This window comes from Phragmites australis, chromosome 24, assembly GCF_958298935.1.
Source record: "Phragmites australis chromosome 24, lpPhrAust1.1, whole genome shotgun sequence".
NCBI classification, from domain to species: domain Eukaryota; kingdom Viridiplantae; phylum Streptophyta; class Magnoliopsida; order Poales; family Poaceae; genus Phragmites; species Phragmites australis.
In genome coordinates, this window is record NC_084944.1 from 15,428,971 (window position 1) to 15,443,050 (window position 14,080).

At 45.1% G+C, this 14,080-nt stretch overlaps 1 protein-coding gene across 1 annotated transcript; it reads right to left on the reverse strand.

Annotated features, from left to right (window-relative positions):
- Positions 1-2,828: 2,828 nt before the first annotated feature.
- Positions 2,829-4,554, reverse strand: LOC133907578 (peroxidase N-like). Its single transcript, XM_062349645.1, has 4 exons — positions 4,183-4,554; positions 3,887-4,069; positions 3,636-3,801; positions 2,829-3,438 (listed from the first exon to the last, which is right to left on the reverse strand). Exons 1-4 carry the CDS (start codon positions 4,399-4,401, stop codon positions 3,023-3,025), a joined length of 984 nt encoding a protein of 327 aa, XP_062205629.1. The 5' UTR covers positions 4,402-4,554; the 3' UTR covers positions 2,829-3,022.
- Positions 4,555-14,080: the final 9,526 nt, after the last annotated feature.

Genomic DNA, 14,080 nt, shown 5'->3' on the forward strand with positions numbered 1-14,080 from the left:
CAATTGAACACGTAAATGGAAACCGTCGGCCTCCAATTGCAGCAAAGCATCAATTCATGACGGTAACTGAGCCCGTGTGATCAATTCCCTAGCCATGGACCTCCTTCAGTTTCAGCTGGTCCACAGGCTTCACCACCCAATTCCCCTTCTTCTCCTAGCCTGCCCGTGCTCCTCTGCTTCGACCTCGCCACCGAGCCTCTTCGCCGGCCACCACCCTTGCAGCTGCCGCAGCCACCCAACGAGGTCCCTCCTCACCCTCGCCTGCTTTGACCCGCCATTGCCACGCCCGCTTACGGCTTCACCGTGGTCCCCCTGACAACTGGAGCCGTGCGTGGCCTCACGAACCACCCGTGCGTCACTGCCGTTTTTCCTCGCAGGTGCATGTGCCTCCGCGCATCATAGCCGAGGGCGAGCACGGCTAGGGCTCACCCCGAGTGGCGACCACGTCTGCACCCCTCCTCGCCACCCTAAGTCCTCTATCGCCGGTAACACCGGGAGCTTGCCATCCCGAACACAGCAACTGCGTGCTGCATGTTGCGCGCCCCACCATCCGATGCTGCCCTTCGGAAGAGTTTGCCTAGGAGGTCATCGCCGAGCCCCCGTCCTCTTCGCCGGCTGGCTGAATCATCGCTGGCTGGAACTCGTCACTGCAGCCATGGCAGCAAGTAGCATGCGTGCGTGCATTAGTGCATGCAATGTGAAGGTAGAAGAAGGTGTTTTCTGCATAACCCCTTGCAATTTGTTATGTATACAAAACAGCCCTCCCACCTCATGAAGTTTCTTAGAAAGTCCCCTCTCTTTCCTTTGAATATTGCTTAGAATTCTTTTAAGCTAGCCCCTGCAATGTAGCTTTAATTTCGTTTGAGTTCAATCAACACAAATACAACTTCACCTATTCAGATTCTTTTCAGCGAATTTTTATCCAAATTACCATCTCTTATATTCATGCCACATCTATAGTTAGCTATTCAAATCTTGTTCAGGAAACACAAATTCTTCTTGTGTCAAATTCAGCGAATTTCATCCAAACTCTAATGCCACTTTGTAAATTCAACTAAATTTGGTCTGTTTCCAAACCAACCATCAGTGTTCTTGTCCAATAATTATTTGGTCCCGTAGTACTATATAATTCTAGGTAGTATTATTTTAATAGCTGGATGCATATCAGATGACTTCGATATGTAGAGCTCACATGACATTGTGCACACGGTATGAATTCAAATATTAAAATAATATTGATAAAATTGTATAGGATCTCACATACCAAATCTAATCGGATATTCTTTTCAGTAAAACCCTAGTTCCCAACATGTCATCCATCACCTTATCATCGTCGCATGCACCGAGCCCTTCACTCTTTTCCCTGCCAATGCCATGCCATCGCTATAGTTAGAGTTTTCCTTTGACAAATAATTGGTTAAGAATATTTTTTGGAAATATTCTATCTCCTTTTTCTTTCAACCCTAATTTAATCTTCTGAAAACTTGTTCTCCTCCGTCTGAACTCTGATTTGAGGGGTTCTTGCACCCAAATTCTTCTAAAACCGTACCCTATCCAACCATAATGTTTTTAATGATGTGTTGTCTATGTTTGGTGTATTGTTTCTTAGTTGTTTTGTGCTTTGTCTTTTGTCGGTAGATCTTGTGAGCAGAATATGGCGTTTTTGGAGAGTCGATGAGTTACAACGGCAAGACTTCAAGATATGCTAGAACCGAGTTTACAAAGATAACTGAGCAGCAGCCAGGCAAGTGTCCTTGAACATCTTGCACCTATTTTAGGATATTTATATTAGTTATTTATCCTTCTTGCATGCTTGTCTAAATTGGATAACTAGGGTTTACTAGTATTTGTATCATCTTCCTTGTCACCATTAATGAGTCCTTGGATAAAGGGTAGATATGCTAGTTGCTGTTATGGGTGGGTTATGAGTTAAACTTGACTAATGATTATGCAACATAAATCGAGAGTGGTAATCTTTTGTAGCAACATGGTATAGGAATCCTAATATGATGGTTGGTTTGAGGTGGTGCTACACAGCTGGTTTGTGTTTGTTCCTGTGTGGGATCCTAAGGACCGATTTATGGAGCATGTAACCAAGCTAAACCGCAACCATCCACGAGGCCTATATGGGTACGGCTTGGCCAATTAATTAGCCACCCATCCGGTTCTGCGAGCACCATTGGACGGTTCAATGGCACAAGAGGGGGCTTCTGCAGCGATGTAATCGTCTGTTAGCGGTGAAACCTCAGTGGGTGCTTGCAGATCGGCAGGAGCTTTGTAAAGGTTTTATAGTGATCTTCTGGTGCACACCTCGGAAGTGTGTAAGTGCTTAGCCGACACGGCAATATGGAGACTGTCACTGGTAATATGGGTGATGAAATCACGAGTTGTAGTGAACCATGAGTTGTAGTGATACTTTGTAGAAATAGCATGTTCAGTATGTATATGTGGATTTTTTTGCAAAGCTGGTTTGCTCGCCAACAAAAGTCAGATAAGCTGCATATTGATATCAATTCTTCTATGAACTTGTATTTGTGTACATACCTGAGCTGGGTCTTTTTGTTTACCCTTGTTTGATGATGCAATTGCCGTGCAAACATAGGGCAACAATGGTGAATCACCTAGTGTTAAAATCCTAGCAGACAATGACATGTTTTTGTCTCTGCGACGCTGAAATTTGCGTCAATGAAAGAGGACAGGTGAGGCCACGTTCTGGTTGTGGGGTTGGATCATAGTATTTCCCACGAAGCGGTAAATTTTTCCCCCAAAAATGAAAGCGTAGGCTGCTGGGTTCGTCAGCTAGCAAAAAATGGTGTGTGCGGGCGAGATGTCAAATCTGGCACGCGCGGGGCGTAGTCGCGTCCATTATTATTACTTCATCTTGTACTTCAAGAATGCAACAACTTGATGTTACACGCATAAACCTGACACATACATAAGTGCCTTCTGACAACGGTACAAGAAATAGACACAACAAGCACAGGCATGACTGAACCTTTAAAATCCAGCTGACCATCACTCCTCAGTTAGCAACCCTACAGTTCTTGCGAATCTGCCCGGCCGATCCCGTGAGCGGGCTGATGTTCCCCATCTTGAGCATGGACGAGACGAAATCGCAGAAGAACTGCTCGCCGTCGTCGCTGTAAGTCTGCACCAGCGCCTTGGTGCTGGCGACGCCGTCGGGGCTGGAGAAGAGGCCCTGGTCGGAGGACAGGAGTCCCTTCTCGACAAGGAGGTTCTGGTAGTAGTGGTTGTCAAACACGTCGGCGGAGCTGGTGTCGAGTGCGGTGGTCTGGTTACCGCCCCCGCCGGCGCAGAGGCTCTGGAGGCTGACGGCAAGGGTGGCGTCCAGCGTCGGGTCGACTGAATTCGTGCGCGAGAAGTTGGACAGACGGTTGCTAAACAGCGCGCACCGGGCTCGCCCGATCGTGTGGGCTCCTGTTCATTTTCAGATTCTTATCATGTGAGTTCTGCCCAACCTTGTCATGTTACAAGAAGATCACAAGGAACTGTACAATTAATCAAATCTTTTCTGACAGTTTGTGAGTGAACTGTGAACTTTCAAAACAGACAGTGCTGCATGTACTAGCCCTGAAAAAATGTATGCGCGCTAGCTCATATGATGTTATTGGTACCTGATAAGACCACCACATCGGTCGTGTTCAGACCAACGGCGTTGAACTTCTGAATGATGGAGTTGATAGGTTCGAATGGTGAAGGCAAGCCATTGTTAGCTCCGGACTGATTCGCCACCAACCCGTCCCTTCTCCCCAGAAGAACATCATAGTAAGGTCCTCCACTCTGAAACAGTATCAGTGTTAGTACTCTGTCTGACAAAACTTAATATGTCCAACAAAATGAACTTTAAGGACTAGAAGGAGCATACAAAGAGTACTCCGTAGCCCGCTGCAAGGGCTACAATGTCAGCGCAGGACACCACCTCAGGGCAAACTCTCTCGAGATCGGCCTTTATCGCATCGATGACATCAAACCCTCTGACTGAGTTCTTGTTGGGGAGCGCAAACTTCTCGCCATTGGCGCCGTCCAAAAGGATTGAACCATCACACCCCTGAATGCATTAAATTGACACCATTTCAATAAATGTAACATAACTGCATGTGCTGATCATGTATCACAGATTCAGAGTTCAGTGATGTAGAAAGTCAGTGAAGTGACAGTTACATTGACAAAGCAGTCATGGAAGTGAAGCCTTAGGAGGGAGGCGCCCATCCTCATCTCTGCTCTCATGGCGGCGAACACATGCTGCTGCACAATGCTATACAACTGAGGGCACGTGTTGTCGTAGAAATCGTCGGTTAGCTGACACCTTGCACCCAGGTTACTGAGGCATACAATAAGAACTGAACATACAAGCAGCAACCGGCAGTAAGAGTGGTCCATGTCTTACTCAGTTAGTCTCACCACACTATCTTGGGCTTGCAACTCCCACCACACTAGCTTGGGCTTGCACAGTCCATGGTTTCTTGCAGTGTTTTTATAGGCGATTAAAGTGATCGATCGGCGAATATACTACCTCGGTAGGCCAATTTGGCAACGATAGTGGGCGGCTGTGCATGCACTGATCTCCTGCTGTCAGAAAGTTTCTTATACTAAGATTGCTCTGCACATTCGGAAGATGGCAATTGGCGTATTGGAAGGAGCTCTTTTTCTCTGCTTTGTGCTATGCAATGGTGAAGTCACTAGTGTAATGGATCTGCAGTGCTGCACTCAGCATGCGTCCAATTCTTAGTGCTTTTTGTCTCAAGTTCAAAGTGGTAGTGGAGATCCAAGCAAATAGGAAATTGTAATGTAATCCACACAGTTTCGTGTCGAAATTGGATTTTGGTGATGTCTACGAAAGATCAGATGATAGGCTCATCCGTTATTCAATTATGTATCGGCAATAATGGCTTGTTTGCATTGTGGGGAAATTAACCTGGACTCTGACAAAGGTTCAGATGATATTTTCAATTGTAGTTGCATTGGTGCTGTGAGTTTTATTTGCATTGCCTGTTGATTGCTGTTCAATGAATGTAATCGTGCAGCTCAACCAGTTCGAACTTAGTGCATAAGTCAAGGGATAACAATTTAGTCTGAATACGATCCCAATAGATAAGCATTACAGTGAACGATCGATCCAATCGAGTCACAGTACCAACAGGAAGGCGAACTCCTTGTCCTGGTACATGCGCAGATTAAAGAGGGAACAGCAAACTTCAACACATTAACTCTGAACTAGGGTTTACTTCTTCAGATATCAAGAAGTACATAAATTTAGTGACAACTCGACCATTATATTTTTAGTTTCATCACATACGGTATTAATTATTATCTAAAAAAACTTATAGTATTAATTACAAATTTGTTCCGCTAGCGATTTTGTATTGGGAATTGGGACTGGAGGTTGTGGTGAAGCTTAATTCCTCAAATAAGTACGGGGATAGTTTTAATTATGCATTACGCTCTAGTTAATTTATCCTCTAAAGATTCAGATCAGGTTTTCAATTGAAGTTGAGGTGGCGGCTTGGTGCTGCGACTTGACTCTGAATTACTAGTTGATTGCAGTTCAATGAATGCGTTCCTAGTGGACAAGCATTAGCTAGCGATGATAAACATTTGACATAGTGACAGTAGAAACTCGGAATATGCATTCTTATACTGGTATCTGTGACACCCTGTGGCATCACCTGTGTATCTGCCAGGGTAATGACCCATGAGATGGTGACATTTGAAAATATGACGCGTCACAATACTGTGTATACTGAAGAGAAAGTCGCAGAAATAGAAGGATGAAGTGATCTCTGAACTCAGGTGTAGCTTCTAATCTTTAACTTGCTTGTTGAGACATCCATAGACTGTTTTTATGGCTCCCATATTTCAAAGTGATGGAAAGGAGCCGAGGATTATATTATTGTGACTCCTCTTTCAAAACTGTTCTTTAAAGGAAAAAATGAGAACAAAAGTGAACCCTCTTTTCTGATTCTCTCCTGTAGACTTGTAGTCCGGGTTGTACATGTTAGAATATATGGACTTTTCCTATTATATTTGTGTAATTCTAAATAAATCTAAAAGGTCCAAATATGAAAGGAGACCGTAGTTTTTTTAGTTCCACTTTGCTAGTAGAGGTGGAGGGAGACAAACTTAAAAGAAATTATCTCATCCACCCATTTAGCATATGTGAACGAGAGGATTAGCAGAACACACACATGCGCTCGCTTATCTCGCCGGGGCTGGGGTGAAGGGCGTGGACGCACGTCACCTACGTGAATAGTTCGCTAAATCGGATCTAGTTGCTTGCGCAGGTGCAGCTTTCTTTTGCAATTTTATTCTTTTACTGTGTGAGAAAATAGTCAACATGGTTATATTCTAGTTAAGCCACTTCTAGTAAAACCTTAAAGATAATTCCTAAACCTATTACACTACTTGAGTATTTTGAACAAACACATGAGCTACTTAATGAGGAGGATAACAATGAGGCTGCAATGAGGATTAAGAAACTAAGTGCAATAAAATTCTTTAGTGATGATTTCATTATGTACCTTGTGGATGACACGCTCATGTCTATTTTAGAAGAATATGCAATTCCTGATGCAGATTACTCGAAAGAAGTAGTCCATAGCGAAATCGATTCCATTCTTATCAACGGGATTTGAGAAGACACATATTAACCTTATAGTTGTAAACCTGTGGGTTGCAAGTGGGTATTCAAAAAGAAGCTTACGCTTGATAGTACTATAGTAAAGAATAAAGCTCGGCTTGTTGCCAAGGGTTATACCCAAAAAGAAGGTTAAGATTTATTTGATACTTATTCACTTGTTGTTAGACTGACCATGATAAAAGTTCTATTTTTCTTGGCTACCTCACATAGCCTTTTCATTTATTGATCGACATTAAAACAACTTTTCTTAATGTAGAGTTGGATGAGGAAATTTATATGGATGAGCCGGATGGGTTGTTGTAGAAGGTCATGAGGACAAGGTATGTAAGCTATTAAAATCTTAATATAGTCTTAAACAAGCTCCTAAGCAATGGCATGAGAAATTTGATAGAACTTTAACATCTGCGGGCTTTGTAGTTAATGAAACTGTTAGATGTATGTATTATCGCCATGATGGTGGTGAGGTTGTTATTCTGTTCCTGTATGTTGATGACATACTAAGTTTTGGGAAAAATCTTGACGTAGTTAATGAGGTTAAGTCATATTTGTCTCAAAAATTTCGATATGAAAGATCTAGGAGAGGTTGATGTGATCTTAAACATCAAGTTGATCAAATGTGAGAATGTGATTACATTTTTGCAATCCCATTATATAGAAAAGATCTTGAGGCGCTTTGGCTACATGGACAACAAGACCTCTTCCACACATTATGATCCTAGCTTAATACTTTAAAAGAATAAAATGATTGCTACTGATCAATTGAGATACTCACAAATAATTAGATCCCTCATGTACCTAGATAGCACTACAAGGCCTGATATCACATTTGCTGTAAGCAGATTGAGCCAGTTTACTTCTAACGTGGGTGATGATGATTGGCTTGCGCTTGAGAGAGTTATGCACTACTTACTAGGTACTATGAATTATTGACTTCACTATATTGGGTACCCATCAGTACTGGAGGGTTATAGTGATTGAAACTAGATATCCAATACTGATGAGATTACGGCCACAAGTTGATATGTATTTACTCTTGGCTGTGTTGTTGTCTCATGGAGGTCTTGTAAATAGACCATATTAACGAGGTCAACCAAAGAAGCAAAACTCACAGTGTTAGATATAGCCACTGTTGAGGCAGAAGGGCTATGTGAGCTCTAGATGGATTTGCCAATCGTTGAAAAATAGATACCACCTATCCTTACGAACTATGATAATAAAATGATTATTGTCAAAGTGAAGAGTTCTAATGACAATATGAAATTCTCAACACATGTAAAGGAATTATTGAAATCTATCAGGAAACTGAAAAACTCCAGAGTAATAGCCTTGGATTGTATTCAAACAGCTAATAACCTGATAGATCCATTTACAAAGGGACTATCATGGAATATGACATATAATGCATCGGAAGAGATGGGTATGAGACCCATGTGAGTTATACTATAGTGGTAACTCAAACTATATGATCGGAGATCTCATTAATTAGGACATGAAAAAAAATAAGCTATTGGTTAACTGAAGAAGAGTAATACAGAACCCACTCTACTGAAGATGCAATACTTTCGAAATTTGTAATGCTGGCTATTGCTTTATGTGTTTTGTTGGTTTTAATTAGCGAAGATGCTATCCTACAGGGCATTCTTAAAACAACAAACCTATATAAGTCTGACTGTTCATCGCAGTCTATGAGACTTGGTTAATCTCTAATAAACCGATGAAGAGACCAAGGAGTACGACTTATATGCTCCACCTGAACTCGTCGTCGTTGGGATCCTGCACTGGGAGAGGGTGAATAAGGCCTTTTGGAATCCCTCTGTGCGACTGCTCATGATCTGCTTCCTCGTCGGCATCAACTGTTTGCGCTATCTGCTACTTGTTCATCTTCTCCTTCTGCATCATCATCACGGGGTCTTTGGCATCTCTCACTATCGATCGGTATTTTCATTATGATTAATCTTATTTTAGTCATGTTTGTCATGATGAGCGTGAAGGTGATATGCCCCAGAGGCAATAATAAAGATGATTATATCACACGTCTATGTTAATCTACTTTTGAATAATATGTTATTCCAAGGATGAGTACCTTTTACATTGATTGGAAAGTATGTGGCTTGTTCATGAAACTCTTTGTTTATATCATGATGTTATTCTTAGTCGATCCCTGGCCTTATATCATTGTGATAATGCATAAAACTAACACATGTATTGATTGATGATCACGTTTCATGGATCATAGGTATAGAGATACCAAGTTAATAATGTGGACATTTATGTTAGAGAACATGATGTTGGATAGACCCACCTTGAGATACTACTGGGATTGCATGATGTGCCATCAGTTGTTATCTCAAATGGTGTAACTGTAGGATCCTTAGACCTGAGATCATCACTGATTCCCAAAATGTGTAGTGGCATACTTTGAGGCTGCCAAATGCTATTCCATAACTTGGTAGTCATAAAGATAGTTTTCGGGCTTGTCATGAAACATGTCATGTGGTGTGAGCGATCAAGATGAAATTTCCCCTCCTTGATAATGGAAGAGATATCTCTGGGTCCCTCGAGGTAGTTGGATCGAGAAAGTGCGTGGCTATGCCAATATCATTAAAGAGTTAGTCGTGATTAATCCACTACTTGATCGAGTGGATGGTCGAGCTATCACAAGGGTGGCATGTATCTCGCCTTGAGCTTGACTGGTACCATGAGGCGAAGGGATCGGTGTATGTGTATCTCAAGATTCAGCCGATATGAACTTTTGTGTATACTTGGGAGTCAACATGTCCTGCTAGGGACCGCTATTGATTTCGGTTTGGAAAGGGTTTCAGAGTCGTAGCCGATTGTACATGAACCTAACGGGTCACACACCTAATGGGTTGAAACAAAACATGCAAATTGGATTCGTATATGGGTTTTGATTGGATTGTGATCCATGAGAAGTTAGAGTCCTAAAGGCCTTCCAACATGGGAGCCCATTGGCGAGCTCTGTATAAGGAGAGGTGTCGGTAGGGCATGCTAAGGTTGAGCCACTCTGAAACCCTAGCCACAACCTTCTACATGATCTCCCAAAACCCTAGTTGCACGTGCGGTGCTAACACATCGGTGCTCGGTGTTTCTATCGAGTACATGTGGATACCGTAGAGGCACCACTGCTATTGCGATGCTAATCTTCTAGGTGAGTTGATCACGATGAGTCCAAGACTGGTCGCCGGTGTGATGAACTGGTCGACGTACTTGCTCGTCTGATCACGGAGCACAACGAGACCACTCAGATATGGTCGGACATCACAACATGACTGCTCAAAACTGGTCTAGGACGCAACAGACCTGATCAGGAGCTGGTCGAGGAACGTGGGGTTGCACGTGGATCTGATCAAGAAGCTACTCGAGGAGTTTGACACACACGATGATGGATTGTTCTACTCCAACTCTTCTTCCGATGCACTGCGCGTCAAGCGGTAATGATCTATGATCTCCTACTAGCAAGGTTTTCTGGGTGAATGCAGTAGAAATTTTTTGTTTTAGGCTAGCGTAGCCTGCCCATTACCCAACTGTGATATCAGAGCCATCATGCATAGTTTTTTATCTGGATCGATCACTTATATGTGATATGTGGTAGTAATAGAGTGGATCTATTATTTTAGTGATCGATTCATATGATGGATCAGATCGGTCACTGCACGGTTTGGTGTCATTGAGATCAGATGAGGTGCGAGTCGATAAAACCATACGACTAAAAAGATTACCTCGATCTCCCACCTGGCCATGTGTGCAACTTGCCCCTACCGGCTGGAATCACCATCGGGGCTGACAGCGCACGACGCTTAGTGGTCGGGAGAATAGCAGATTGAGGTTGTACGTGTTTTCGTCATTACTAGAAAACCTCACACGATGATAAATATGATTGATCCAATGAAAATTGAGGTATTGTGAATGACTCAGAATCGGCTTGATATGATCAATCTGATGAGATTTTCATAGCGGTTTCATAGATATGATCTATGAATTTCTGAGAGATTTTCAGGGTGCTGCCCTGACGGGGGGTGCCTTCCCCCTCGACCCCCACCCGCTAACTGGCTACTTGGACCGCCATGCTATCAGAGCCTAGGGCTTTTAGGGATAACATGTTTTCATCATCCCGTTAGAATTCGATTATGTGCTTAACTTATTTTTGTAGGGAATGATATGAATAGTATGACCTTTATGAGTATATGTTGCATGCGTGTAATTTTCATGGCCTGCGTGTCATGGTTAATTGTAATGAAAGGCTATCATGTTATCATATAACGGTTTGTGTGCCGACTTGTGATGCTTCTATTTCTCATGTAATTTGTCTAGTGCTATTAGGTGTAATAGACTAATACATGACCATGGAGACTTGAAGCATGATGACCCGGAGGACAGGGACCATGGCAATGGAGATCATCATGTGAAGGGGCCATCCCATGTCATAGTGAATGTTGGAGCAAGAGTTCGTCTTGCCCCAGCAAGTACGACGAGAGTTTCTTCTAAGGAGGAGACTCAAGCTTGAAGACGAAGTTTAAGAGGAATGAACACAATGAATGTATTGATAGTAAAAAAAAATAGATCACTCTGGGAGGAGTATCATAGCGTGACTGGGTGTGTTTTCACCTCTGTGTATTTTTCACTGTCCTGCCCGTCCCTTCTGCCGAGATGACCATGCCCCCCTATTTATAGGGCTGTGCATAGCTTGTCGTACAAGTTATCATAATGTACAAATATCTGGGATCTGACCGAATTACTGGGCCTTATCCCAGATAACTACTTTCTACCCTATCGGGGAGGTAAATATCCACCATGGTAACTATTGTGGTGCCTGCCCCCTGGAGTGCAGCGAGTCGGTTGCCAATTGCGGCTCGGCGCCACACTGTTAGGGGTGTTAGGATAGCCTCCATTATGCTGGAGTGTCAGAGCAGCATCTATCAGCCTAGGCTTTTAATGCTGGTCACTTCCTTGCAGCCAAAGGACGACTGGTGCTCTCCTTTCAGTAGATCTTAACTAAGGCCTACTGACTCACCTTGTAGCCTTCGAGGAAGGTGGCCCAAGCAGCCCGAGGTGGAGGCCTCGGGAGGCATGGATCCAGGAGGTGAAGGCTTTGGGAAGCAGGACTCCGGAAGGATGGGGCTTCAGGAGGCCAAGGCTTCGGGGGACCGAGGCTTCGGGATGTTGGGTTTTTGGGAGGCTGAGACTTTGGGAGGCCGAGTCGGTTAAGCCAAGGGAAGGCTTTGCAGGTACAAAGAGGTACCGTGAAGGGACCTGATGACTTCGGAGGTCAAGCCTTTAACTGAGGATTTGGAGATCAAGGCTCCAGAGGGACCTGGATAGTAATCTTAAACCATTATCCTCAGGCTAGTTTATTTTCCCCAACAGTATGCCCTCATTCTCGGGCCCCGATGTTTCAGAGGGGGGCGAGGATGTAGAGGAAAACCAACCCCAGCCTGGTACAGTATCAAGGATGCCTTATGGCAATTCCCTATCCTTTAAGAAGTTTTTCGTTAGAAACTATGGGCGTCAATGGCGAGCCTAAGGCTAATGGCGTACTGGTGGTGGCGATCTACTCCGGAGCTTGTTGGAGCTATCATGCGCGATGTCGGGACCCCGGGCCAAAGGGACGTTGATGGATGTGGTGTACTTCCGGGGCCCGTGCTGAGACCGATATAGGGTATCCGGATTCCTTTGGTATGGTTCTTCCTGCCTTTTAAGGTCGCCAGAGTAGAGGTTACGTGTAGGATTGGAGGATCCTTCACGTTTGCCTGGCAGGGTAAGACGTACCACTGTCACGTTCTGACTGGACAATGCAGGGGGTCGTTTAGGGTCTTATGCCTATGCCCCTGTCATGCATCGAAAGGAGTCTGGGTTGTTAATGTGACTTGAGTATGGCGTCATCTTCCTCCTTATCCTCTTCGGCGATGTCAATGATCTCGACGGCTTCTTCGGGAGCTGGACCGTTTTGGTCGTTGGCTGAGGTGCCGGTGGCCACGCTGCTTCCATCTCTCCAGGGGAGACGACTGTGTGCCGCTCCAGCCCGACCTTTGGTTGGGGAGGCCATGCCCATCGAGATCATTGATATCTCCGATAATGATGAGGAGATCGACTAGGATCTCCTACAGGGGAGAGCGAGCAGGCGTCTGTGGAGACAGCGACGAAGGAGGAGGCTGGGAAGGTGAGGGAGAAGGCCCCACCAGCGACCTCCTCGGACTCTTCTTCGTCCTCTGACAGCTCGAGAGTCGGCTACTATATGGGCTTCCGCAGCGGTAGGCCACAGATGAGGTGCATACACCGTCCCATGCGTGGCCCCTATCGGGACCCATAGGAGGTGAAGGTGGTCACCAGGATGGCATACTTGGTGACGTCGTGAGGCATCCATGTCTCACGGTCGACCATGGCCTTGCTGTGGGCTCATGGCTTGACTTAGTCACCTTGTACTCTTTCTCACCCTGTTTTGCTCTGTCGGGATCTATCTTCTTAGTGACAATTTCTGTACTGTCGCTTTTGTATGTGTCCTCTGGATGTACTATTTGCTTAATAATATAATATGGTCCTTCAGGGATGATTGTGTCTCCTCCTGTGTCGGAGTGCAAGGGGATCTTTCGATCGGGTGATCGTATGTGTGTGTGCCTTCGTGCCTTCAAGCCACGCTTCTTCGTCCCCTTCATAGGCGATGGCTAGTTTTTCTGATGACCGAGGTACCGAGCCTCCGCATAGATCATTGCCAGTTTCATCCTTCCAGGGGAGAGGTGGCCTCGGGAATCTGGTGGTGGTAGATACATAGGGTAACTAAGCAGAGCCGGGTGAAGCAGTGGCGACTTCGTCGTTCCCTGGTTATTGCGTACTCCTTGGGCTCGACACTGGTAGGGCCTTTTTCCCAATTTGTTCTAGATTTCTGACTCAGCAAAGTCCATTTGGATCCTTTAGAGACAAGCTCCGGAGGTGGTGCTTGACCCTTCGGGTTCCTTAGCGACTGCTCGGGTTGAAGGCGATGGTGTATCGGAGGTGAAGCCGAAGGCTAGGTAGGAGAGGTGGTCCATGACCTACTCGGCCCTTAGCCACTGCTCGGCTCCGGAGGTGTTCCGTCTGGAGCCTAGAGATGGCGTGTTAGAGGCGAAGCCAAAGGCTAGGTGGGAGAGGTGGTCCGTGACCCCCTCGGCCCTTAACCACTGCCCGGCTCCAGAGGTGCTCCGTCTGGAGCCTGGCGACGGAGCGTCGGAGGCAAAGCTGAGGGCTAGGCGAGAGAGGTGATCCATGACCCCCTCGGCCCTCAGCCGCTGCCTGGCTCCAGAGGTGCTCCGCTCGGAGCTTGACGATAGCGTGTCGAAGGCGAAGCCGAAGGCTAGGTGGGAGAGGTGGTCCACGATCCCCTCAGCCCTTAGCCGCTGCCCGATTCCAGAGGTGCTACGTCCGAATCCT